The sequence below is a fragment of the Aspergillus sclerotioniger genome (genome assembly GCF_003184525.1).
Source record: "Aspergillus sclerotioniger CBS 115572 chromosome Unknown BO94scaffold_47, whole genome shotgun sequence".
Taxonomy (NCBI): Eukaryota; Fungi; Ascomycota; class Eurotiomycetes; order Eurotiales; family Aspergillaceae; genus Aspergillus; species Aspergillus sclerotioniger.
The window spans coordinates 129,239-154,492 of record NW_020291037.1 but is presented as its reverse complement, the minus strand read 5'-3'; the positions used below and the strand labels follow the sequence as shown (position 1 = coordinate 154,492).

The 25,254-nt window shown below is 55.6% G+C and overlaps 12 protein-coding genes across 12 annotated transcripts; 7 read left to right on the top strand and 5 right to left on the bottom strand.

Moving 5' to 3' along the window:
• Positions 1-86: 86 nt before the first annotated feature.
• BO94DRAFT_612082 (cytochrome P450) lies at positions 87-1,979 on the bottom strand (the record flags this gene model as incomplete). Its single annotated transcript, XM_025616656.1, has 6 exons — positions 87-302; positions 350-502; positions 560-694; positions 746-1,617; positions 1,685-1,771; positions 1,829-1,979. 6 exons carry the CDS (start codon positions 1,977-1,979, stop codon positions 87-89), a joined length of 1,614 nt encoding a protein of 537 aa, XP_025461986.1.
• Positions 1,980-2,355: 376 nt separating this feature from the next.
• Positions 2,356-3,627, top strand: BO94DRAFT_551257 (glycosyltransferase; the record flags this gene model as incomplete). The annotated part of the gene is made up of 1 exon (XM_025613537.1): positions 2,356-3,627. The coding sequence occupies one exon, from the start codon at positions 2,356-2,358 to the stop codon at positions 3,625-3,627; it is 1,272 nt and encodes a 423-aa protein (XP_025461985.1).
• Positions 3,628-3,726: 99 nt separating this feature from the next.
• Positions 3,727-4,749, bottom strand: BO94DRAFT_478734 (UbiA family prenyltransferase; the record flags this gene model as incomplete). Its single annotated transcript, XM_025608707.1, has 4 exons — positions 3,727-3,930; positions 3,983-4,020; positions 4,073-4,546; positions 4,599-4,749. 4 exons carry the CDS (start codon positions 4,747-4,749, stop codon positions 3,727-3,729), a joined length of 867 nt encoding a protein of 288 aa, XP_025461984.1.
• A 2,065-nt stretch (positions 4,750-6,814) lies between these two features.
• Positions 6,815-7,204, bottom strand: BO94DRAFT_540426 (uncharacterized protein). The gene has a single exon (XM_025612912.1). It carries the CDS (start codon positions 7,100-7,102, stop codon positions 6,923-6,925), a length of 180 nt encoding a protein of 59 aa, XP_025461983.1. The 5' UTR covers positions 7,103-7,204; the 3' UTR covers positions 6,815-6,922.
• Positions 7,205-8,075: 871 nt separating this feature from the next.
• Positions 8,076-9,151, top strand: BO94DRAFT_579498 (GNAT family N-acetyltransferase). The gene is made up of 2 exons (XM_025615271.1): positions 8,076-8,579; positions 8,636-9,151. Exons 1-2 carry the CDS (start codon positions 8,186-8,188, stop codon positions 8,878-8,880), a joined length of 639 nt encoding a protein of 212 aa, XP_025461982.1. The 5' UTR covers positions 8,076-8,185; the 3' UTR covers positions 8,881-9,151.
• Positions 9,026-10,956, bottom strand: BO94DRAFT_307234 (NAD(P)/FAD-dependent oxidoreductase). The gene is made up of 2 exons (XM_025606800.1): positions 9,562-10,956; positions 9,026-9,508 (listed from the first exon to the last, which is right to left on the bottom strand). The coding sequence occupies exons 1-2, from the start codon at positions 10,674-10,676 to the stop codon at positions 9,247-9,249; spliced, it is 1,377 nt and encodes a 458-aa protein (XP_025461981.1). The 5' UTR covers positions 10,677-10,956; the 3' UTR covers positions 9,026-9,246.
• Positions 10,957-11,654: 698 nt separating this feature from the next.
• On the top strand, positions 11,655-13,083 carry BO94DRAFT_628851 (aromatic ring-hydroxylating oxygenase subunit alpha; the record flags this gene model as incomplete). The annotated part of the gene is made up of 2 exons (XM_025617514.1): positions 11,655-12,585; positions 12,636-13,083. The coding sequence occupies exons 1-2, from the start codon at positions 11,762-11,764 to the stop codon at positions 13,081-13,083; spliced, it is 1,272 nt and encodes a 423-aa protein (XP_025461980.1). The 5' UTR covers positions 11,655-11,761.
• Positions 13,084-13,935: 852 nt separating this feature from the next.
• Positions 13,936-16,436, top strand: BO94DRAFT_307252 (putative C6 transcription factor). The gene is made up of 6 exons (XM_025606801.1): positions 13,936-14,054; positions 14,113-14,224; positions 14,283-14,338; positions 14,393-14,787; positions 14,851-15,728; positions 15,827-16,436. The coding sequence occupies exons 1-6, from the start codon at positions 13,993-13,995 to the stop codon at positions 16,343-16,345; spliced, it is 2,022 nt and encodes a 673-aa protein (XP_025461979.1). The 5' UTR covers positions 13,936-13,992; the 3' UTR covers positions 16,346-16,436.
• Positions 16,437-17,061: 625 nt separating this feature from the next.
• On the top strand, positions 17,062-19,918 carry BO94DRAFT_307226 (GcvT family protein). Its single transcript, XM_025606799.1, has one exon. It carries the CDS (start codon positions 17,207-17,209, stop codon positions 19,757-19,759), a length of 2,553 nt encoding a protein of 850 aa, XP_025461978.1. The 5' UTR covers positions 17,062-17,206; the 3' UTR covers positions 19,760-19,918.
• Positions 19,919-20,209: 291 nt separating this feature from the next.
• On the top strand, positions 20,210-21,088 carry BO94DRAFT_478835 (ankyrin repeat domain-containing protein; the record flags this gene model as incomplete). The annotated part of the gene is made up of 1 exon (XM_025608714.1): positions 20,210-21,088. One exon carries the CDS (start codon positions 20,210-20,212, stop codon positions 21,086-21,088), a length of 879 nt encoding a protein of 292 aa, XP_025461977.1.
• Positions 21,089-21,477: 389 nt separating this feature from the next.
• On the top strand, positions 21,478-22,915 carry BO94DRAFT_478896 (FAD-binding oxidoreductase; the record flags this gene model as incomplete). Its single annotated transcript, XM_025608716.1, has 3 exons — positions 21,478-22,113; positions 22,169-22,573; positions 22,622-22,915. 3 exons carry the CDS (start codon positions 21,478-21,480, stop codon positions 22,913-22,915), a joined length of 1,335 nt encoding a protein of 444 aa, XP_025461976.1.
• Positions 22,916-23,256: 341 nt separating this feature from the next.
• BO94DRAFT_561128 (alpha/beta hydrolase) lies at positions 23,257-24,291 on the bottom strand (the record flags this gene model as incomplete). The annotated part of the gene is made up of 1 exon (XM_025614198.1): positions 23,257-24,291. The coding sequence occupies one exon, from the start codon at positions 24,289-24,291 to the stop codon at positions 23,257-23,259; it is 1,035 nt and encodes a 344-aa protein (XP_025461975.1).
• Between the last annotated feature and the right edge of the window lie 963 nt (positions 24,292-25,254).

Genomic DNA, 25,254 nt, shown 5'->3' with positions numbered 1-25,254 from the left:
CTGCCATCCATCAGGAATAAGAACAAGACACCCGAGGGATAATGCAACCGCATGATACATCTAGGAAATTACATTCTCCCGGGAATCTACTCATGACCAGGAAGCCTCAGTCTGGCTCTCACGCCCAAACTCCCCGTCTTGACAAATGGAGCAACCCGGTCTCGCACCATGGCCACGTCGTCCCGACTGGTCTCGTAGAGTTCCATTGTCGGGACGTTCTGAATTCCTATCCCATCATACACGTCGAATTGACGGAAGATTGTCCACAAGGCAAGGTACATCTCGGCATAGGCGAGATTGATCTAATGGGATCAGCTGCGTCTAAGATGAAAGGGGGTAGATTGCATACTCCGACACACTGTCTGGGTCCACGGGAAAAGGTGATCAGGTATTTACTCAGCTGCTTGTTGTTCAAGTACCGCTCTGGATCGAAGACATTAGGGTTGGGGCCGTAGAGAGCTTCGTGTCGATGCAGAAGGGGGGCGGTCATCGACATGGAGATCTAGAGTTCATCAGTCAGAGTCGTTGCAATAGAGTTCGCAATTCAATGTCCACATACGCCAGCAGGGATAATATAGGATACAGGCTTTCCATCCAGGGTGGTATGAATAACTGTATCCTCATCCGGGGACACGCGTTCCTGCCGATAAGAGAAACCCGCATACAGACGAAGGCCCTCTTCGATGACTGCAGACTGCATTGTCCGTCAGTACGTGCATGTTGATGACTCGGGTATGCAACTTACAAGATACGGCAGTTCCTCCAGGTCCGCTACACGTGGAAGCTTCTCATCGGATGTTGGAATAGCATCCTCGAGTTCCTTCTTCAGCTTGGCCAGAACTGCCGGGTTGGCAAGAAGCTCATATGTAATTCCCCTGAGGGCTTGCGCGGTGGTATCTGTCCCAGCAGCAATAACAATCCGTGCTTCATCAATCAACCGCCTCGTCGCCTTCTCCGCTACCGGAAGCTGATCAGAGGTGATCATTTTGTAGAAGATGTTGTCGGAGACATCCGCAGCAGATCCCGATCCCTGTTCCACAATGGAGCGTCGAATCGTCTCCAGACGCTGGGACACATTCGCGACCATCTTCTCAAAGAAGCTAATGTCAATCAGACGCATGATGACACTGCGTGGAAATCGCCGCACAATCACCCCCAGGACCGGGAAGAAGGTGTTCAAGTGGAAGGTGCTGCAACTGGCCGAGATGACCCGGTAGGCTCGCTCATTCAAGTCGGACATATCCAGATAACCCCAGCTTTCGCCCAGGGCGTACCCAGTGACGATATCGCTGGTCATGGATGCATACAGGACGTTCATATTGACTACCCCCCCTTGTTCGGCCCGTTCATGGAGTCGCCGGGAAACCTTGGCCATGATCTCCAGCAAAGCACCTTCGAGCTTTCGCACGGACTGCTTACTGAAGAAGGGACTGAGAGCTGCTCGTCGTCGACGATGAAGATCATGTCCTTCGGTCCCTAGCACGGACCCATAAGCCATGTAGCCGTTCAACGTCCCCTTGGCCTTGTTGCGACGCGACCCTACCGTCCCAAAGACGGCATCAATGGCATGAGGGTCATTGACATGGATGGCATCGGGACGGATGCGAACCACAGGGCCTATTCATTCATTTGATTAGAACTGGCCAGGGCTTTGGAGCCTACTAGATGGAACATTGGGATGTACCGTATTTCTCGTGCATCTGTCGCACCACCCAGATGTATTGGCCATCGCGAATCACGTCGTGATAGAAATGGAACAGTGATGTAGCCGCTGAGGTTACCTTCTCTCTTAGTTACATCGATGGAAATTCCCAGGCTAATGACGTACCGGCTATCTTGGGCCCCGGGATGTTTGCCAGAGGGCTAAAATATAGACGATAGATCACCACGGTCGCGATTGAGATGACAAGCAGGGTAGCAGCAATAGACAGAAGATGATAACCAGCTCCTGGAGCCAAATCAAGGATATCAGACAGCATGGCCACTGGCGAGGATGCTCAAAGCTGTCATTGATGAGACTGCGTACCATGCTCGGGGGTCAATGATCTATGGCCTCGCTGTCCGGATGCCGGCAGTGAATCGTCCTGCATGTGCCCTGCATGGCAGCGAGCCAGTGACTCGGATTCTTAGCGTGACACGTGGGCAAGCTGATGCCAGCCAGCCAGCTAGATAAGTGAATACGAGCAGGATTCCCACGCGATCCCACAGGAAGCGGCCCTGATCCACCTCGGAGCCCCGACGTATCTCCGACACTCCACACCAGACCCGCCGGTTACCATGATGTTTTCCTCCTGGGAATCGTTGAGATAATAGATTTTCAATGCGGCGGCACCTGTACAATCCCGCCCAGCAACAATGACAGAAACCCCAAGCCTGGTGGCCCTCCCGGACGGTCACAAAGCCATCCAGACTGATGCCGATATCATCGCCCAATTGACCTCGCCGCCACCCGTATCAGCCTCGGATAAAAATGTGTGGGCATTCTGGCATGCCGGCTTCAGCAGCATGCGACCGTGGACGCAGCGAAACGTCATCGGTTGGGTTCGTCGACTGGGCCCCGAATGGACTGTCCGAGTGCTGGACCAGATCCCCGGCTCTTCCGCGAATGTGTACCAGTTCCTCGAAGCCTCCGACCTCCCCAATGCCGTCAACGAGGGCACCATGACGGGCCACAGTGTCGGGCCTCATACAGCCGATCTCATCCGTCTCCCCCTTCTCTATCGCTACGGCGGCGTCTGGATGGACGTGGGCACCACCCTCCTACGCCACCTGGACACCATCTGCTGGAACGTCCTTGCAGACCCAGCCACTCCTTACGAGATCTGCGGCTTCAATTTAGACGTCCGTCCAGGCATCACGGTGATGATGAACTCGTTCATCGCATCCAGACGACGAAACGGATTCATCCGCCGATGGCACGCCATCTACCTAGCGCTTTGGAAGGGCGTGGTCACCTGCAATGGCTTCCACAAACATCCCCTACTAGCCCATCTCCCCCTTCTACACCCACCCGTTGACAAAATCCGTGATCCAGACCGCCAGGGCGCGATGGGACGAGTGACGGACTATATCGCCCAGATCCAGTGCTTCGAGCGGTTACGGAAACTAGTCGATCCGTCTGACGCGTTCAATGGTCCTAGATACTATCATGAGAAGATGTATCTCTTCCCAGCGTTGCAGGAAATGTACCATCTCCAAATGCGCACCGGGTGGAATGGAAGCGAGCAGTTCCGACTCTTGAGTCTTCGGCGAGATGGGGATGGGGTGATTCGGGATGAGCTATACCTCCGCGCGGAGGACTTTGTGGATGATATGTTGGCTAATTCGGCTTTGATGAAGTTGTCCCATGGGCCTCCGGGGGAATTGGATACTTTGGCGGATCTGTGGGATCAGCCTCGGTATGAGGATCGTGATATTCAGCAGGGGACGTTTGCAGAATATATCCGGTCCGCCAGTGTGCATTATAATCAAACAAGGGAAATGGTTCCTTTGGTGTTGAAGTTAGAGAGTGAGGGTGTTCTGCATGCTGGAGTAGTAGAGGTCATGAGATCATCACAGTCTAAAAGCAAGCAGCATGATGATTGTGAAAATTACTCAGATTGGGCAGTTGATGGTGAGAAGCTATGATTCTATCGCATTTGGCATTTTATCTGAATCCCCTATCTATCAATTGCATCCACATCCATTGCCCTTGCCCACGAAATTTAACCTCCGCATCATCACCACCTACCGCAAGGCAATGCATGCAGACAATGGCTGGAAGACATAAATCACCGTGTACAGCCAGTATGAGAACCGGTCACTGGTCAGAGACCGGAAAGCAAATAAACGGAAGATGCATCCGATGGTCATCAAGACCAAAGCAGCTGACAGAACGATGGTTGATGTGTCATAACGATACTCCAGGATGCGATATTTGATCAACAGGAACTACAACGCCACGTTAATACCTCTCCACCAAGGATGTCTTGCATTGCCCTACCTGTGATACAACGATGCCAGCCGAGATATAAAGACGTGCTATGAACCTATCAGTACCATCACTTATAGACAGCTTCAGAGGATAACCCACCAGGAAAATCTCCCAAAAGGATAGGAGTCGTGCGTCTTCCCGCAGCCAAATCTCCCGGCACATCACGCAGATCTTGAAGAGGAATCGGCCACAACATATACAAAGTGATCACCTTGATCCACTCCCAGCCCATATCAGGAGGGGACCCTCCAATAGCCCATGCGGCCTTCAGCTGCGCAATGCATCCAAGTCCCATGCAAAGGTCCTTGGTAGGGCCAAAGTTGGAGAATCCCAACGGATTATGGGCAATGGTAGTCAGGATCCACAACAGTGCCCATTCAGATACACCCAAGACATGGCCAAAACCGAGATACAGCGCTGTGAGAACCCAGTAGCGGATCTTGGCTGCCTTTAATGACTCTGCCCCGGAGGCAATAGGTCGATCGGGCTTGTTGATCTTGTCCTCGCTCACGCCGGTGATCTGGTTGGAGACCACGAAGGTATAGAGGTATAGGAAGCCGTAGAGAAATGCCACTGCATGGGTCTGGTGTTAGGAATGTAGCAGTGAGATAAGAAGGAAGCTTACTAGCTATGGCTGGGATCATCTCCTCTCGGGGTGCCTTGCGATAGAGTAAAGATGCCAGAGTGAATTCTGGGACTGGGAGGAGACCAGTGCCCAGGTCACGGCGTACAAAGCCATAGCACAGCCGGAGCTCACGGAAGAGTGTTTGGAACATGATATTATGTCTTGGCTGCAGTAATATGATGCATCTGCAAAAACTTCATCAGGGAAAGGCCACTAATATAAGTAGATTTCATGCCAACTCAACAGAAGAATCCCAAAGACCAATTCTTCACTAGGGCACACGAGCAGAAGCCCCGCGTAAAGCATTCAGCAAACCCTATCTCCAATCAAGCACTGCAGGATCCGCCATCCCATCACCACGAGGCAGCCATGTGCCATTCACTCTCAGCGACGCACCAATCACAGCTCCAATGATAACCACGGCACCAGTGACTGGGTAGACCGGATTCCGGCGATATCACCACAACCACTCAGCAACCAGATCAGAGACACGTTATCATGACACGGCCGAAAAAACGGGCCAGACGAGAGGATGCGGAGACTTGAACCCGGCTGTGGGCTGCAGGATCGCCCCACTCCACTCGAGGCTCATGCCAGATCGTATTCACCTTGCTGGCATGCTGCAGTCATTCCTTCGGTTCAAATTTATCCGGCTCTGCATAATTAATATATCCTGGTTATTGTTCCGAGTTCCGGGGTTCGGGCTACCTCCAGACCATGGTCCATGGAAATTAGGGTTGACTATTATTTTCTATATTCGCAGACAAGCTTTTGGATAAGTTAGGGCGGTTACATCGCGGAGATAATTGGGACGGAAATTGATTTGAGCCTTTGTAGATCGCCCAATTGTCGACTCTAGATGTAGAAATCATTATTATAACTGGGCGACAACTGTCGTGTGAAGGAAAGGTAAGTATAGCTGCTTTGGTGATAGGCCAATGTTCTCAAGTCACTCATTCACGCCGATGAGAGGGAGTATCATTTTATTGATTGTGTCTGCGACTGCGCAGGGCGCTGGGGTACTGATACTGACAGCATTCCCCTCCTGGTGGTAGCAGCGGTTCTAGAGGCCTTGGATGAGGACTATAGCGCCATGCTAGTGTGTCTCAATATAAGACTTACACAATATTCGGCTAATGACCCGGTATGCTTACCAGTAATCCCTTGTTGCAGATGGGATCGAACTTGCCATGGCTCTACACTCAGCTGATTGACCCGTTCACAAAAAGGAACTTGAGCCCGATCGACATAAAAGTAGTGACATGATGGTCGTGCGAATCAAATCTTCCACTCAGCTCCCGCAGGACATCTTTTACTTTCACCGATTTGCCCGTGTAAGATAGAACACGCAGCAAGAGAAACCACAACGAGAGATGGTGACGGAATAAATCCCAGACCTTCTGCCAGATATCGCTGGCTTTGGACATGGAGAAAGAATTCGACCTAGTCAGATTAGTCAGGCCTACTGACACCATGGTAAGGACTTTCAGCGTAGGTGCCGCCGTGAGAAGAAACATTTGTAAAATATCATAAGTTATTTCAAGCTTTCACAAAGGAGGCTCCACCAGCTGCGTGAGGTAGATACCGTGGGAAGGACCGGCAATATAGAAAGGACTCGTTATGTGCTGGGTGTCACACGAGTACTTCGAGTTTGGGTGCAACAGCAGTTAGAAATTCGTCAAGCGACTCCGTATCAGTGACATATTGCTGCATTATACTGAAACAGATATGCAGTTCTGCAGATTCCTTTAGCAGGGAAAGCAAGGACCTCCATTGTGCCGGGGTGAGTCTAAGACTTGCAAGTTCCAGGCCACAGCAGTAACTGCCACAGGATCTCAGCTTTCAGACCGCGCGGCCAGCTGCAATCAAGGCATTTGAAAGGGCCATGAAAGCTGAAGTATGGACACCACCGAGCCTTGCAGGGACGTTGTGGAGTTGCATGGGATAGATTGGGTGATATCTAAGCCAATCCCTGAAGATGCGCGAGCCTAGAAACGTAACCTATCATTCTGCGATGTAGGGCGATATCGTATCCCTATCGGTGCCAGGTTTATGAGGTGTTTCAGGCAGCCTGTGAGTATGTCGCAGGATGCATCGGAATGAAGTAAGTTATGGTGATCTGTAATAGCAGCCTGATAGGCCGTGTAGTAAGCCTCAGCAGCAGAGGACTCTGAGTCCTGATCATTGATTGATTGCTGAACGTATAAACCGATACTGCTTGAGATCGAAGATTCAACGTGCAAGTAGCCTTCTTATAGTTCTGGCACAACCCATGGCTCCCGGACGCGATTGTGGAAGATATCATGGGTGGCAATCTCTTCCAGTTACTGCAGACCGTCGCTGGTTATGAGGACAGAGATTCTGTCGAAATGACGGTTTGCAAAGTCATCGAGTAGATGGACAAAGAGAAAGCGGCATGTTAATCGAAGGGCACACCAGTCGGAAACCTCGAGGTAGCCACGAATGGCGCTCACCAACTCGGGAGGAAGGCTTGTGATAGGCATTTTGACGGATGCCTAATCGTCCGCGGGCAGCGGAGGGAAACAGGCACGATGAATAGTCCTGATCTAGTTCCTAAGCCGGACGTAGAGCCACGTCGGTTCTCCTCGGCATGGAGTGGACCTGCTTCAGCCTTTAACACTGCTGCTTCAGATCCCAGTCGGTCGGCTCGCTAATAACGCCGGCGTGTAATAGTTTTCCCGCCGTGTGCTCAGACATAACTGACTGAACGGGTAGATGCAACTTGGAGTGACCAGGGGTGCCCCACGCAGGAATACTAGCTCTGCTATCAATATGCCACTGAAAGGGTGGGAGACAGGTTGTAGGCCTAAACAGTCGAGGGTATAATCTTTCGACAGGGTAACCATGAATGCCCTCTTGTCATCAAATGAGCTCGATTTGAGATAGAATTCCCAAGAGTCCCCTCGTCCGATAAATATCTATCGTCATCTCTGGTTTTTCCGTGTAAGAGCCATCCCCCACTTATCCGGGGGCTTCTAATTCAAGAGCACGGAATATCCGGGGTAGAGAGTGACGTCGAGCACTCCATTTTGCAAATAGAACTAGAAAGTATGGGAGGTATTAACATTGCCATGTGTGCCCGTAGACTCATTCATATAGAGTCTGAAATCATTAATCTCGGCTTCAATTGGAATTACCAGCGGTGATAATTGTCAGCTGGGGGCTCATGCCTGGGGCGCATTTTAGGGTTTGCCACGACCGGGCCATCCGGGGTCCAATGGCGGGCCGGTCCAGCAAGGTTGGCTGTGGCCACGGTGATGGTCATGATGCCCTGCCATCGCCGAGGATGACGAGATGATGGAGAATTCTAGAATCGTAGACTATGGATGGGGTACGCGGAGTATTCCCGGTTGCGGGGCAATTCTTCAGGCGTGAGTCAGGCAAAACTCGTATAAGTGGGCCGATCGTCGGTGGCCAGCCAGTCATGGCGTTGCCTCCCCTACTGCACGCGGTCCCTTGCGCGACTCCAGCCAGGGAGGGGGCCTCTCTGCTACAGACGGATCTCAATCTCATCTTTCCATGTGTCCTCTTCGCTCTCTTCCTGTGCCATCTCACGCTTCTCCATCATGACATCCTCCACGCTCAGCAACTCCCCCCTGCGGCTCGAACTCGCCACGCTCGACGATCTGCCCGAGATCACCGAGCTCTGGTATAATGCCTTCACCACGCCGGGCCTGCGTGCCATCTGGCCCGACACCCCCGGGGTGCGCCAGTGGTGGCACACGGCCAACGAGCACGACATGTTGCACAAGCCACGCGAGAAATACGTCAAGGTAGTGGACACCACTCAGAATGGCCGTATCGCCGCCTACGCGAAATGGTCGCTGCAGACGGCCGAGGAGCGCGGTGCCCGCTGGCCCGCCTGGCATCCTGACATGGACCCCGTCCGGAACGACGCCTTTCTCCATCAACTCGAGTCCTGCCGTGCCACTCTAGTGGGCGGGGGTCGGAAGAATTTCTGTATGTTGAACCCCGTGTCTTGCTGACTCTTCACTCGTTGCTCACACCGCTGCTAGACCTGGATATGCTTGCGACCCATACTGACTACCGTCGCATGGGAGCCGCTCGTTTGCTCCTCGAATGGGGATGCCAAGTTGCCGATGAGGAGGGGGTACCAATCTACATCGACGCCAGTCAGGCTGGCAAGCCGGTGTATGAGCGGCTTGGGTTTCTTGACCGCAGTCATCTCTTGGGTGATACGGGAGAACTGGCGGCCATGGTCAGGGATCCGCGGAAGCCAGATGCTCGAGAAGATGCATGACTTTTTATTGCCGCCTGGAGTTCGTGGGGATGGTGCGATTGGATCTCCTCGATGTGGTCCACCAGTTTTTGTTGTGATGCTGCTGCTGAGACGAGCCTGAAGCACCAATATATATAGAAGCTAGATCGCGGCCAGTCACCGGCCTTAGCGGATGCAGCGCCATCGAATATATAGTTCAAGACATAGAGAAGCACCCAGAATCAAAGTGTTTCTGAGCACGGGGCAATCGTGACCCGATCACCCCTCCAGTTGAAAAACAAATAAAACAGGTCTATCGCCGGGTGTTGTTGGAATCTCTATTCATCGTTGCGCCTGGAGGAAGCTGTCTCTTCCCCAGACGACGACACCAGGTGGTCTATAAACTATCTACATCCTTGCTGGTCGCCGGGCCAGTGCGCCCGTCAGCGACAACAGACTATCCCGCTCCTGCGCCGAGAATTCACGCCGGCCGGGGCCTCCCCGACTACCATCGCCTCCCCCGCGGCTGCGCGCTCCCGTGAACAAGTTGTCCTGCGGGCGCGCCCGATAGTCAGTGTGGAACTTCCACCGGGCCGCCAGGTCAGGGGGCAGCCGGCCCTGAAAGGCGTGCGAGATATACTTGCCGACCACCGGCAGGAATTTGAACGCGCTGGAACAACCATCAGCATGGGGTAACTCTTCCCTTTGGATGGGCTCACTTACTGTCCAGTCCCACCGGTCGCGATGAACAGATTCGGGTGTTCTGGGTGCCGATCGAAAATGAAGTCTCCGGTCGGCGTTTCGTTATACCAGCACAGACAGGTCTTTTCGAACCCCCGGATCACCAGTTCCGGCAGAATCTCCTCCAGCCCTGCCAGGAGCCGTTGCCTACCTTCCGCCGGGATGAAGTTGGCACGCGCAGAGATAGCCTCACTCGGCGGGGACGATATGTCCTGCTCCGCCGTGGACGACGACAAGGTGTATCCGAAACTGTGACATGCCACCTTCAGGTATCCCGTCTGCTCATGGGGAGGAAAGCTGAAAAAGCCAGTGGAGAGATTGAAGATGATGGGCAGGTCCTTCAGGCGGGTGACTTCGTCGGGCGTCAACCGTACAAACCCGACAATCTGAGCGGTGGCCACCATCGTATTCCAGGAGGGAATCAGGCCGGCTGTCCACGCCCCGGTTGCAAAGATGAACTGGTCCGCCGTGATGCTGCCGCCATCAATCGTCCGGACTGCCTTGACTGTCCCGTCCGACCCCTTTTCCAACCCGGTGACGTGCCCATGTCGACCCGTGACAAAGGACACTCCAGCCCCAATACAACGGTCGCGCAGACCGGCGATGGCGACGCCTGCGTCAGCCCATCCCGCCGACTGGTTGTAGAATCCTTCGAAGCCCTCGCCAATTGGGGCTCCACTAATGGCGGGGAAGCGAGCTTTCAAGGCGGCCACATCGTCGAGCCCGTGCCATTCATGGCCCATGTCAGTCAGAATCTCTTTGGACTTGCGAATAAAGTCAGATCCACCAGCCTGGACGAGGTTTGCCGGCCCTGACTGCTGGGCGGTCCAGACACAAGGGGTGTGGTGGAAGGAGGCGGCATAGTCGGGACTCGTGTTCCACAGCTCGTATGCGTCCTTGGCCATTTGGGCATACACTGCGTCCCCGTAATCAAAGCGAATGACGCGCGAGATGTCATTACTGGACCCATCGGGAACCGGAGGCATCGACCGGTCCATGACGGTCACCGACGAGAAGCCATCTTCGGCCAGATCCAGGGCGGTGGACAGGCCAAAGACGCCGGCCCCAACGATGACGATGTGCTGTGCCTTGTCCATCTCAAAGAAAGGAGATCTGGGTCCCGGAGGGTACCATCACGAGGAACGAGGCATGTCATCACCGACCGGAATGTTTTATGTGCTGCCAAATAGAGGCTGTCCGGCTGGGAAGCGGGAACCGAGCCGAGCCCGTCTGGGCGTCGGCTGCCAGCCGGCACGCGAACCGAGCCGGTCCTTTTGCAGAGATCCCCTCCAGGGCCTTGTTTTCGCCTAAACATCGTGCAACTATACTCTGTACGGCAGACCGGAATTGTGTTGACGATCCTTGATGCAGCCTAACTGTATCCCTGTGCCACCAGGCACGGTACCCTCTGGTACTGTTCCTCCCTGTTGAGAGGAATATGTCGGGCTGTAGAATTCAGCGGCCAGAGGTTGAAAAAATCCCAGATGAAAGTGACATATAACAAGGGAGCGTTGTATAATCCACCATAAGAGGCAGCACAACTGGAGGCTGCGTGTCCATTAGTTCCCATAATGAAATTCCAACACACTCATCACCTCGCCGATCAAGTCTCAGGGGCACCATCGTCCTGTCTCTCCTTTGGAGGATGTCCTGGGGGTCAATTTCCCCATCCGGAGACCGCATCGATGGGACTCCTTTTCTCAACTAGGGAGAAGCCATGTCGACATCCTCTCCTGACTTCTGGACATACCTTCGGGCCCGAGAAGCCGTACGCCAGGTATTCGGGACAACCCCGTGCCCTCGACAACCGTATCAGGAGGTAGAGCACCATATGAATTCGCAGCATGCATACCGCGAGTAACAAACTATCGGTGCTGTGGATACCGCAGGGCATCCGGGTGACCCAGGGTCAGGCTCCGCGCCGACCCCCTGATCAGTCTTCATCCGGTTCATAGCGGACACGCAGCCGATTGACGGGATGTGAGCCGCGGGTAGGGATATGTCCACCATGGCCTTGGACCATACCAAAGCCAAAGGCTCGTATGCCATGGCTATAAATGCCTGAACATATATCCATGAAGCAAAGGACCCAGGAAGACATATCTCGTTCACGTTCACCGAGCCTCCTTGACACTTCCACTACATCTTCGCTCGTGAGGATATCCTACTACTGGTCTATACGATGGCGTCATTGTGGAACTACCTTGGACTTGAAAACGCCTCGACGGCTCCACCAGCCGAAAACGGTGCAGTGAGAGCTCTCCCGGCCCCATGGTACACTTCCCAGGAGATGTTTGAGCTCGAGAGACGGGCCATCTTCTCCCGCAAATGGTTGTTGACCACGCACCAACTGAGACTGCCCAACACAGGAGACTGGCTGCAGTATGAAGTGTCCGGTTTCAACTTCGTGCTGGTTCGGGACCGCGAGGGAAGCATCAACGCCTTTCACAACGCTTGCCGACACCGGGCCTTTCCCTTAGTCACCGAGGAGAAGGGGTCTTCTCGAATCTTCGCTTGCAAGTATCACGGCTGGTCGTACGGCCTCAACGGGAAATTGGCCAAGGCCCCCGGCTACCAGGATGTGGATGGCTTCGACAAAAGCCGGAACGGGTTGTTGCCTATCCATGTCCATCTCGACCACAACGGTTTCATCTGGGTCAACCTCGATGCCGGGGAGAAGCCGCAGATTGCGTGGGAGGACGATTTCAAAGGCATCGATGTCCAACCACGGTTCGACATGGTCAACTGGGATGAATACACCTTCGACCACACCTGGGAGATGGAGGGAAGCTACAACTGGAAGATCCTGGCTGACAACTACAACGAATGCTATCACTGTCAGACAACGCACCCCGATATCCCGGCATTGGCTGACCTAGCCACGTACTCGGTTGACACCAAGGATGGCGGCATCATCCATGACGCCCACTCCAAGCCGGACCAGATCGCCGCGGGTCTCCGGATTGCCAGCACGTATTATTTCCCGAACGCGTCCATGACGGTCTCGTGAGTATTCCCGTGCGACGCAAGAGTTCTCTGCCGCTAACTGTCCGTAGGCCACACTTTTTCTTCATGCAGCGATTTGTGCCGATTTCCCCCACCCGGTCGGTGATGAAGTACGAGGTCTACCGGAACAAGCACTCGAGCGACGCCGACTTCGAGCTAATCGACTCCATGTACAAGCGCATCATGTCGGAGGACAAGGATCTGTGCAATCTGACGCAGAAGAATCTCAATGCCGGGGTTTTTGTGAATGGAGAGCTTCACCCGCAGATGGAGAAGGGCCCGCTGTACTTCCAGAAGGTGGTCCGCGACGTTGTGCTGGAGCATTCCCGACGTGAGGAGAAGGCTGGGCAGGAGATCTGGCCGGCGCGACAGAACCTGCCCAAGGAGGCGTCGGCTAGTGCCAAGGACGTTCAGTTCTGCTCCAACTTGAGTTGTCAGGCGGGCAAGGAGTGCTGCTCCAACCTCGAGTCTCGGACACCAGCAACGGTCGCATGGTGAAGACTTTGGACGATGTATGATGGGTGGAAGAAGGCATGGGTTCGGTAATTGGGAAGATTGTACTGCAGTCAAGCAAGCATGTTAGCGATCGTTATTTGAAATGAAGACCCTGTCAGCATTCACGGATGGTTCCCACCTACAGGTGGATTGGGAAACTGTCCCGGAAAACATATGGCGTATTGACGCGCAGCTGAGACAGAGGACTCGGTAGAAAATGATATAGAGCCGTAGTATTAAACGGTTGCTGATGGCGTCACTGGGTGACTATCCCGTATCTAACAAAGTTGGAGATCAAAAGATGCCACGGTCGGCGGGAGACCCGCCAGGTGTACCCACGTGCCATCACCTGATCAGTGCTCGCTCTCGGTGCTGGCTCTCTCACCCATCTTCCTCTACTCCGTACTCCGGGACAATTCCGTCAAGCGCAGCTCGCCAGCGTACAACGCTTGCTTAAATATCCAGGAGAATGCAATGCTGCTGGATGATTCGCCCAATCTATACCTGGGAAGGGAAGATTCTCCCGTTACGGAGTTATTTGAGGGACTACCCTCACGACTCCACGAGGCCCAGGCGCAGCGGTCCCTAATGGAGGACTGGCGACTGGCGGGCCCAGGATCCATGGCTGGGGCGGCGAACGACGCCAGGCGGGGCCAGCTGACCGGGGCCACGGAAGTCATGCCTGGTTTCCTGCGCGTGTCCCACCCCGGCCACCATGCCCCTTCTAGAGCCTGGTAGTGAGATGCATCCATGATCAGGGACCCGCTCACCGAGTCTGGCCCCTCTGCACTAGTGGCGGACTCGACTCCGTAACGAACTGATATATCAGGATTGCATTGATTCTCCCTTCCTCTTGTTCTTCCCACCCTTCGGTGCACTATTACTACTACACGTCCCCTCCCGTCTCAGACGATGACGCCGCTGGGGGGTCCGCGTCGGCGGTTACGGTCCAACCATGCATGCCTGAATTGCAGGTCTGCGCAACTTTCCTTTTGCCCGGCAGAGGTCAAACACTCACTTACACATTGACAGGAGAAAGAAAACGCGGTGCCCGGGAGAGAAACCGGCCTGCTCCTGCTGCGTGCGGCTCAACCAGCCGTGCTCGTATACACCCATCACGAGAATATCGATGGGCAGTCCGCCCGTGGGTGGCCCGGTCCAAGGTTCTCTCGCCTCGGTGGATGCTGATGCCCTAACCCCAGAAAGATAGGCTGGCAGAACTCGAGGAAAAAGTCAATCTCATCCTGACCGGCAACATGTAGGTTCTCTCCCTCAACCCGTCACAACTTGCCACGGTCTTACAACTTCACAGACCGCCCCGGGAGAGTGGCCTAGGGACAAAGCCTCCACAGAGCAACAACTACGCTTCTAACGATCCATATCCCCCAACAGTGGAATTAGAGGATGTGGAAACACCCGACCCGTCTCCATCGGTGATTGCCAGAGCGATCGATCTTTATGTTGAGCGCTGCCACCGACAACCAGTCTGGTGTTTTGACTTTGACGGACCTGGGGAACCAGGATCCCTTCCAGAGGAGCTGATCTCTAGCCTGCTAGCCCTGACATTGCGATACTTACATGAGCCGGATCGGGGACAGCACTACGCCGAAAACGCAAAGACAATGATTATGCTCCGGATCGCAAATGGGACCGTCGAGCTCGCCACGATCGAAAGCTTGTGTCTGCTGTCCTATTCCTCTTTCATAGGTACGAGTATTCTAAGCGTGGCCACCCACAAAACAGGTCTTGCTAACTCTCCTTCCATGGCAGATGGAGATATGCATCTGGGGCAATTCTATCTTGGCCTGGCATCTCAACTCTGCCGTTCGGGCATGCTTGATGTCGCTGCCACTTATTCACCCGAAGACCCACACGGCGAGCGCAAGAAGAGGCTCTTCTGGAGCCTGCAACTGCTCGAACAGTCATACGGTCGACAAACAGGGCTCTTACGCATCCCGATCGAAATTTGGCGCCCGCCATACTTTGCTGATGACGGAGACAAGGAACCCCCAAAGGAAACTGCTCCGATACCTCCGCCCCTCCCGCAAGACACGGTCGGGTGCTCCGAACCGGACGATACCGGCATCTGGAGCATGAGCATTCAGTTCGGATGGGTCTGGAGCAAGGTTAGAGGCTATGTGTCAGACTGTGCAAGTAGCAGGATGAGAGAGCCCTGGAGGCATGAGTCGATGTACTCAGTGGTCCTCTCCGACCTCACAGAGATCGAAAACCGGACCCCGCTCTGCCATCGATATGACCACGTCCGATTCTACGAACGCCAGGGAGAGGAACTCTCTAACAATCTCTCATACTGGGTGCCCTGGCTGAAATTGCAATTCATGTACCATGCCATCCTCACCGTCCTCAACCACCCGTTTCTGTACATCATGGCATCTCGCCACAACCCCAACCTGGCCATCCCGAATAGCTTCTGGCGACGGTCATCAGAGCTTGTTGTGCTGCATGCGACGTGGATTGTGCGCTTGATCGACATGGTGTTGGAGAAGGAGGTGCAGCTGTCTGATCCTTTCTTCGCCCATGTGGCCGCCATTGCCGCAACGGTGCAACTGTACTACTGTTGTGCCGGCGATCCCCGACTGAAATATAAATCTCGGGTAGATCTTGCCAAATGCCGCGCATTTCTGAAGGTATTTGCTGCCACTTCCCGTGCATGCGAAGGTTTGGTAGGTGACTGAACCATCTACCCTGACGAGAGGTTCCGCACAATATAGCTAACAGACTCTAGCACCGAATTCTGGACCAGATGATGCGGGTTGCATCCGGCTCCGATGGCGTCAGCTACGAGACCTGGGTACCGTCCAAGATCCATTTGAGTATACCTCTCATGTGGGATATCTTACAGTTTCGCTGTGCGGATCAGTCGGCGGAGGGAATATCGGATGGCCGATTGTTGCATCCGTCCTTGGCCATGGCCATGGTCGGACACGGCTCGGAAGAAGCTTCCACACTGGAGGTGATAGTCACTGCATCCCCCGAGGTCACAGTCAACACTGCAGATGGGGGCCAGGCTGTTCCCTTGCCCCTGTATCCGACCCCGGTCACATCCAAAGGCAATGCAGGAGGGAAGGCCGCGGTCCGCGATCGACTAGTTGCACCGATCGACAGTCTGATGGTGAATACGCCATGGCTGTGGACTGACGCAGCACCGTTGGGAGACATGGATGGCTCTTTGGGATACGACAGCGCCGGTCCTGCAATTGGGGATGCGGAGTTTTCGTCGTGGTGGAATCTGGGAAACCTGTGATACAATCAGGTTGAATGCGAGATAGTTGCAGAAATAGCGTTGATTGTCATGTCCTCCGGTGATGATAAGTCTGGATCCGACACGTCCAACCCCGCATGCAGTGATGCAACCGATGTCACCCCTCGGCTTCCCCGCCCGTGCACCACGTCAGCCCGCCCTCCAACCACGGTCGAGGGCCCCCCATGCGCTTTGTACCATCTACTACTCCGTACAGGTTGTATCGACCATTTGTTGCCACCGCCATGGCAGTCATGGGACCCCAAGGGCGATTTACGATTCTCAGCGAGTCGGAGGCGAGGGGCCCCGATAACGGCACTTATCTCGAAGGTGGTGGCCCAGCCTGCTAGTGCAGTAGTAGATAACAGCTCCTATCTACTCCGTACTGCGTACTGTCTACTGAATGCGGGCCCTCAATTGATTGATGCCCTTTCTCCACTCGGCCAGCAACGCCTTGCCTGTTCGGGGTATATTTTCCCCGTCCCCATCGCGACTGACCCGACTAGGCAAGAGTACGATGTAAGTACTACGATGCAGCCCCCCCTCACAGCCGTGCTGAGTTCCATTCTCCATCCGCCCTTCGGCACCCCCGCATCGAGGTTGCAAATCAGCGGACGCAGGCCTTGCCCATTTTTAGTAACACCGTGCGTGGGCCTGATTTCATAGGCTCGACGATCCGGTTCGGCTGCGGAACCGGGGCCGGTGGTTACCCAGCCATCCAGGCCAACTCAGGTTCTCGGCTCCCACCGCGCGGTCTATATCTTGGCTTCCTATGAGCAGGCCAACTGCTGTGGTGGTTCGGGTCACTCCTCGATGAAAGCTCAAATTTCAGGCAGGTGAATTCCAGGGAGGCAACTCTTAGACATGGCACAGGCGCAGCGCGTGGTTATTATCGGTGCTGGCATCGTGGGCACCAACCTGGCTGACGAGCTGGTCGCACGTGGATGGCGCGATATTGTCGTTGTCGAACAAGGCCCGTTGCATCTCCCAGGCGGATCAACGTCGCATGCCCCGGGCCTCGTGTTTCAGACCAATGCCTCAAAAACGTTGACTCGGTTTGCCCGTTACACCGTGGAAAAACTCCGATCACTGGAGGAGGATGGTATGTCATGCTTCAATTCAGTGGGGGGCCTCGAGGTGGCAACGACGCCCGCCCGTCTTGACGAACTCAAGCGTAAACATGGCTATGCCACGTCCTGGGGTATTGAGGCGCGTCTGCTGACAGTCGAGGAGTGTCTGGAGAGGTATCCACTGCTCAACAAGGACCTTGTGTTGGGTGGTCTACATACGCCCACCGATGGTCTCGCCCTAGCTGCACGCGCGACCCAGCTGCTCATCGCCCGTACCCAAAAGGCGGGTGTTCGCTACCTTGACTCGACACCCGTCACGGCCATTGAGCAGACGGGTTCTCGGGTCACAGGGGTCACTACGCCTAGTGGCACGATCCCGGCGGACATCGTCATCTCCTGCGCCGGCTTCTGGGGAGTTGAGGTCGGAGCCATGGCCGGGGTAGCGATTCCTCTGCTGCCGCTTGCCCATCAGTACGCCAAAACGACAGCCGTCCCTGCTCTGGCAGGCCGTGACACGAACGAGCTCCCCAACGGAATGAACGCAAGCCTCCCCATCCTACGGTACCAAGACCAAGACCTGTACTACCGCGAACATGGGGATCAGATTGGCATCGGATACTACGGGCACCGTCCCATGCCAGTAGTCGCTGCGTCGTTGGGCCAGACACCCAAGCACGTCGACGAAAACCAGATGCCATCCCGACTGCCATTCACTTCGGAGGACTTTGCCACTGCCTGGACCATGTCGCAGGATCTTCTCCCGGCGTTACGCGAAAGCCAGGTGAAGGATGGATTCAATGGCATCTTCTCGTTCACCCCTGACGGTGGGCCCCTCGTCGGACAAGCCCCCAACCTTGACGGGTTTTATGTCGCGGAAGCTGTCTGGGTCACCCACTCGGCGGGTGTCGCGCGAGCCATGGCAGAGGTGCTCACAGACGGAGCATCCACGATCGACCTCGCAGAGTGCGAGTTGTCTCGGTTTGAAGAGGTGCAGCTTACTCGTGCCTACGTCAGCGAGACTTCACAACAGAATTTCGTGGAAATCTATGACATCCTGCATCCCTTGCAACCGAGGGAGTCTCCTCGACAGCTGCGAGTGAGCCCATTTTATTCCCAGCAACAGCAGCTGGGAGCCTATTTTCTCGAGCTGAGCGGTTGGGAGCGTCCATACTGGTACGAGGCGAACGCGGAGCTCCTGCAGTCACTTCCAGCGGAATGGCAGCCTGCCTCCCGGGATGCCTGGTCATCGCGGTATTACTCGCCCGTATCTGCGGTGGAGGCATGGAAGACACGGAATGCAGTTGCCATGTATGACCTGACATCCTTCCACCGTGTGCATGTGTCCGGGCCGGGCGCACTGCCTCTCCTGCAGCGTCTAACAACCGGTGATGTCACGGCACCCCCTGGCGCCATAACTTACGCCCTGATCCTCAATGATCAAGGCAAGATTTGTAGCGACATCTTCATCGCCCGCCTGGAGAAGGATATCTTCCAGATTGGTACAAACTCAGCGACCGACGTGGCCTACCTTGTCAAAGAAGCGCGGCATCAGGGGCAGCACATTCCGAGCCAATGGGTGCAGGTGTCTGACGTTACCGGCAGTACATGCTGTATTGGATTATGGGGCCCTCGAGCCCGGGATGTGATCCGTGCTGTTACCACTGACGATTTCTCAAGCGCTGCACTGCCGTACATGAGCGTCAAGCGTGCCACTATCGCCGGAATTCCCACAACGGCCCTCCGCAAGTCCTACGTGGGGGAACTCGGATGGGAAATTCAGACGAGCGCTGAATCCGGCCACCTACTATGGGATGCGCTCTGGCAAGCTGGCAGACCGCACGGACTGGTCGCCGCGGGCCGTAGTGCCTTGAACGCGTTGCGGCTGGAGAAGGGGTATCGGACTTGGGGTAGTGACATGACGACGGAACACGATCCATACGAGGCCGGGGTAGACAATGCCGTTCGGGCAGATAAACAGGAAGACTACATCGGAAAGACGGCGCTAGAAGCTCGATCCCGACAGAAACCTGTTCGGCGTCTGCGTTGTCTGACAGTTGACGATGGCCATTCCATGGTCCTTGGGAAGGAACCGGTATATCACAACGGCCGGCCGAGTGGCTATGTCACCAGCGCTGCCTTTAGCTATAAGGCACGCAAGCCCGCTGCCTATGCCTGGCTGCCCGGCTGGGTCCAGGAGGGCGAGGCGGTCGTGATCGAGTATTTCGGGAAGCCCATCAAGGCCACGGTGACGGCGGAGCCACTCTACGACCCGCGGGGAAGCCGCCTGCATCGGGAGGGTCCATCGGTCTCCTCCGAACTCGAGAGGCCTCCGAAGCAGCACCTGTAAGAGTCTCGTCACCAGCGCGAGATGGGTTGTTGGAGGGATGCGGGATGAGCGATGTTGACGGTCATGGCGGCTGAGAAGGAACAACAGTGTGACACGATTCAAATCGCCATCTGTATACGCACTCCTTCTAGATGCTGGCCGATCCAGCATTCTCGGGGCTGAAAGCCACATCTAAGAGTAGTACTGTTCCATAGTCTTTAGTTTTTTAGCAGCGAGCGAACGCTGGCTCATCACTTACTACTCAATGTTTCCCCCGCGCCTAGTCAATCAATCATCTACTCACTTATCTATCCAGTCCCCGGTCGCGTCCACGACACGATGGCTGAACGTGAGGAAGCGTCATATCAACAACAGCGCCAGTGGCAGTTGATGATGCGGGCGCGCCTGCAGCAACAACAGCAGATGCAATATCGCCGCAGTGCGCAATCCATGCCCTACCAGGGGATGCCCATGGCTACCGCGGACTACAGCGACCTCCCCATCCTCGACCCCCATGATCTGTCCTGCATGAGGCTCTCCTCCGACCCCGCGACCCCAATTGAACACGCATGTCGAGATGGTCCTCTGTCCACGGTGCAGGCCATGGTTGCCGACCAAACCTGCACGCCGGCCTTCCTCCACCGCAGCCTCACCTTTGCCCTCGGCGCGGGCCACGAGGACATCGCTCATTATCTTCTCGAAGCCGGTGCGCCTATCGTTCGACTGACCCCAGTCAATATCTTCCGGGCTGCCTCCGACCGTCATCTTCCCCTCTTCCGGCTGCTTTCCCTCCACGGCTGGAGTCCGCAAGGCTTCTGGGACGATGGGAGCCTACTGACGGTCCGGGTCATCACCAACAAACCCCTGCTTCGCTGGCTCCTCAACCAGGGGGTCGATCCCAATGCGGGCGCGTCTGATCCCAGCCGGCGCTCGGCTCTCGAATTGGTAGCCGGCAACGGCGATTTCGAGACAGTGCGTCTTCTACTGGACGCGGGGGCAGATGTCCAGCAGGGTGTCCCGTTGCATGTCGCTGCCGCCGCGTGCCCCCCGGGGACCGATGCTGGGCGGAATCCCATCCCCCCGACCAGAGAGTTCGACACCGCGCGGATCCCCACTATGACCCTGCTGGTGGAACGCGGGGCAAAGGTGAATCAATCCCAGGAAGCTCGACTTATGGCGCCGCGATATGCGATTGTGTATGCGGTCATGGCCGGGGCGGTCGAGAGGGTCCGGTGGTTGCTGGCCCACGAGGCAGATCCGGAGGTCAAGGGAGCTTTCGGAAGTGCCTATGACTACGCGCAGTCGAGGGGCAGTGACGAGATACGAAGCGTGTTGGCTGAAGGGGTGTAGCAGACCTAGGATCTCTCACTGTTGCCTCTACCACCCCCCCCCCCCCCCCCAATTCCGTGTTTTCACCCAACGCAGTACTAGTTCGCCAATCTGCTTTGATATATGTTTCCAATGCATGACATGCCGGGATTACCCGGGTTTGATGGTACTGCCGGCATTGTTTTGCACCCTCAGACTCGTGTCCGCTGCTTGCAGTCATCTCTTGGTCAGTCTTGCTCCTCCACAAGGAGTCAGTATTGTCTGGCTCTCGCTCGTGTCAGCAATGGCGCTTCCAGTGGGAGGCTGTCATCCACGGACGGGAGGAGACCAACGTCATCCCCGCGGGGTCACTCGTATAACTTGCCTCCCTCCCCACGAACGATAAGCTCTTTGCATTTCGCATCAGCAAAATGGATTCCGATAATGTTCAAGTCACCTTGCAGAAGGTTTACGCCTTTTTGGCCGCCCATCCGCCCATCCAGTCCGTGACTCCGGCGTCGCCCGAGTATGCCGCCATCCGCGCTGCTTTTGCCCTGCTCCCCGACCTCAATCCATGCATCATCGTCCGACCCCCAACCATCCCCGATGCGGTCGCTCTGGTGGCTTTCCTGATTGCCAGTGACATCCCCTTCGCCGTGCGTGCTGGAGGACACGATAATTTCGGACGGTCGTTCCAGGACCAGGTGGTCGCCCTGGATTTGCGCCTCATCAACCACGTCGAAGTCGACCCCTCAGGCGAAACCGCCCGCATCGGCGGCGGCGCTCTGCTCGGCGACGTGATCCCAAAGCTTCACGGGCATGGCTTGGTGGCTGCAACCGGAACCATCTCCGTGGTCGGCTATGTGGGATGGGCGCTGTATGGCGGCTACGGGCCGTACAGCTCACAGTTCGGCCTCGGCGTCGACCAGATTCGGGCCGCCAAAGTCATTAATGCCCAAGGCGAGCTCATGGAGGCGGATGCGGACCTGCTGCGAGCCATCCGGGGCGCCGGAGGAGCGTTTGGCGTCGTCACCGAGATCACCGTCCCGGTGCATCGGCTGGATAAAGTGCGTCCTTTCAACTCCGCAGTACACTCCATATCTAGATCCTCACCTCAAGTAGGTCCTTGCCGGCATTTTTTTCTTCGACTCGAGCGATCTCCCCGCCGTCATCCGGCAATACAATCACGGCTACCAAGTCTTATCCGCTGAAGGCATTCCCTCTGCCCTAAACCTCCAGCAAGCAGTGATCAACACCCCCACGGGCAAAGCCTTCATTGTCCTATTCCTCTGGGGCTCCTCAGACATCGACACCGGGCGAGTATGGCTCAACAAACTGTCCTCTCTCGCCCCGGTAACTTTCAACTCCGTCCAAGAGACCACACCGCCCGCCTGGCTGGACGAAGCCTCTCGGCTGGCCCCCAAGGACAGCCGCGGCCGGGTCTGGACCATTAGCATGCCACAACTCACCGACGAGGTCCTCGACGTAATAGCCACCTACATCGCTAAAATGTCCTCCAATCCACGAGTCATCTTCGCCGTACATGAACTCCGCCCCTGCTCGCCTTCCGCTCAGCCCAACCCCGACTCCGTCTTCACCTCTCGCGAGGGACACGTCATGTTCGAGATCATCGGAGCCACAGATACGCCAGAGGAAATGTATGCCGTTCAGGCCTGGGGACAGCAGTTCCAGATGGCTTTGGCACGGACGGACCCGCGGAATATTCTGGCTGCGCCGTACTTGTCCTTGTCATCATCGGAAGAATTAGATATGAGGAAGGTTTATGGAGAGCATTATGAGTTTTTGTCCGAGTTGAAGAGGACGCGTGATCCGCGGGGGGTGTTTGATGCGGCGATTCCGAAGTTTTAGGCTTAGCTTTCTTGATACATATTTCCAAGGGAAGTCTGTGAGATGAGGTGTTGATGGCTGAGGGTGTAATTCATAACTTACAAAATGCAAGGGATTGTGAGAGGAGCCATGCAGATAGGTCGGTCCTTCGGGTTCTAAGAAGATGAAAATTGATTGAGAATCATGAATTGATCTATCAAGCAAGTCTTCATGATGTCTGATCGTCATTTTATATGGGATATCTAGGTCTAAGCAGGGTCCGTCTTATGGTATGCGGTTCATAGAATATTCATGCAATGTGGTGATATCGCTCTGAAACCAGGTCTATAAGAACTCCACCCAAAACTGCATCCCAAAGGTCATCATGCTTGCCCACCCTTCTTCAACCACTCATGAGCTTGATGATACAGGTCACCGCAAAACTCTTTCCGGTACGCTTTCTCGGCAGCGTCCCCGCCCTGTCCGTGCGTGAAGCCGTGCGTACAGCCCCGGGCCAAGGTCCACTTATACGCCCCTGTGTCGAACGGTGCTTCCTGGTCGGCTTTGCCCTCCAGTCCGGCCAGGCGGTGGATCATCTGCTGGGCCTCCAGGCGCAGCATATCCCACTGCGCGGCCACCATGTAAACCCGCGGGGGCAAATCTTTGGCTTTGGCATAGCAGGGGCTCAGCACCGGATCGCGTCGGTTCTGCCCCACGCAGACGATTCCCCAGTCCAGCGCCCACCCCATCCCGGAGTCCCCGATATTGTCTTTCGGGCCATCAGTGTACGGTCGGGTTGCCATCTTCACCGGTGGCGGGTGACTGAAGTCGACGATCGGGTAATACACGACAGCGGCTTGGACGAGTCCGTGGAGTGGAGGCAACTGCGACGCCGCGAGAGCCAAGTGACCCCCGGCACTGAATCCCCCGATGGTCACCCGGGAATGGTCAATCGGCAAGTCCGGGTCATCGAGCACAGCCTGTACCTGGGCGGCCACATCATGTACAGGCACGGGAAATGGATGGCGCGGCACTTTCCGGTAGTCCAGGCTAACGACCAACATGCCGGTGCGCTCGGCCCAAGCGACACAGAAGTGGTCGTCGACCTGGGCATCCGCCACGGCGAATCCGCCCCCGTGAATGTTGATATAGAGGGGCAGCCGCTCTCCCGGGGTGTATCCAGAGGGATAGAAGATGTGAGTCTGCAACATGGGCCGACATGGATAGCGTTTGACAAGGGTGGGCCGGGTGCGGGGAGATGGACGCCGGCGCAGCCCCCGGTAGAAGAAGTAGACACTGGCTAGGCATTTGAACAGCCACAGGCCGATGAAACACTTCAGCCGGTGGAAGAAGCTCATGCGCACTTTGAGCAGCGGCGGGGGCGACTCCGCCACGCTCTTCTCGCCCAGTCCGTGCATGGCGGTCGTGGGGTCGTCCATCAGGGGAGAAATTGACATGAGGCCACCCGCGGTACTTGAGATTAATTCCGACAGCGCCGGACGTGATTAAAAGGTTTGTGGCTTCGATTAAAAAAGCTGGCCAGGCCTCCTGCGTGTCAACCATATGGGGCTAGCATCATTGGTGTGGACACGATCCAACCGTTAGTGCTCACGGAGAGCCATCGGGGGGCCTCCCTGGTTGGACAGGCGCACGCTAAGCGCCCTCCCGATCCGATGCCCGAGTGCTGAGGGATCCCTCGGCTTTTGTTGGGAGAGATTGAAGGAATTGGATGGGACAATGATTGAGGCTGTCGTCCCAATCGGGCAGGGCATCCCCCACCAGTCACATGCTGCAGTGCTTATGTGGTAGAAATATTGGCCTTGAATTGGCTCCCCCTGTGGAATTTGAGACAGGAGTACCTCGCATCGCCATGGCTTGACGAGTTTCTCTGTAGGAGTTTCGTGCAGACGATGAGGGTGGGTGGGAAGGAGATGGAAAGCCAAAAGCGGGAAAACCGGGGGATTTTCCGTCCCATTCTTCGGCCTCGGATTTCAGGCGCCGATACCTGCCAGGTACTCCGCCTGCTTTATTCGGAAAGGCCAAATTGTATGGCCGGCAGAGTCCTCACCGCTCGTGAAAGCGCTGCCTGAGGCGCTCTACTTATACTTTAGCCTGACTTGCTATAATCTCAGTAGCTGTATCGTCCCCCAAAGAAAATCATCAAGAGCTCCACACCATAGTATTGGCATGAACATAGGGATAGGGATGTTAGGGAATGTGACGATGGATGAGTCTCCGACAAGGCAATCTCAGGCTCACGTGGGCAGTGCTTACCTCAGCCACCACCACTTCCCCTCACTTTCTCCTCTTCTCTTCTCTCCTCTCCTCATCTTCCCCTCCTTCCCCTCATCTGGACAACAGCCACATGGCTCCATGAACCG

Coding starts and splice junctions, on each gene's coding strand:
- BO94DRAFT_307234 (XM_025606800.1), bottom strand. CDS start 10,676: ATGGACAAGGCACAGCACATCGTCATCGTTGGGGCCGGCGTCTTTGGC. Junction 9,509..9,561: donor GCGACCGGTGGGACTGGACA/GTAAGTGAGCCC, acceptor TGGTTGTTCCAG/CGCGTTCAAATTCCTGCCGG.
- BO94DRAFT_307226 (XM_025606799.1), top strand. CDS start 17,207: ATGGCACAGGCGCAGCGCGTGGTTATTATCGGTGCTGGCATCGTGGGC.
- BO94DRAFT_579498 (XM_025615271.1), top strand. CDS start 8,186: ATGACATCCTCCACGCTCAGCAACTCCCCCCTGCGGCTCGAACTCGCC. Junction 8,580..8,635: donor CGGGGGTCGGAAGAATTTCT/GTATGTTGAACC, acceptor CACCGCTGCTAG/ACCTGGATATGCTTGCGACC.
- BO94DRAFT_540426 (XM_025612912.1), bottom strand. CDS start 7,102: ATGCCTATCACAAGCCTTCCTCCCGAGTTGGTGAGCGCCATTCGTGGC.
- BO94DRAFT_307252 (XM_025606801.1), top strand. CDS start 13,993: ATGACGCCGCTGGGGGGTCCGCGTCGGCGGTTACGGTCCAACCATGCA. Junction 14,225..14,282: donor TATCGATGGGCAGTCCGCCC/GTGGGTGGCCCG, acceptor CCCTAACCCCAG/AAAGATAGGCTGGCAGAACT. Junction 14,339..14,392: donor CTCATCCTGACCGGCAACAT/GTAGGTTCTCTC, acceptor ACAACTTCACAG/ACCGCCCCGGGAGAGTGGCC.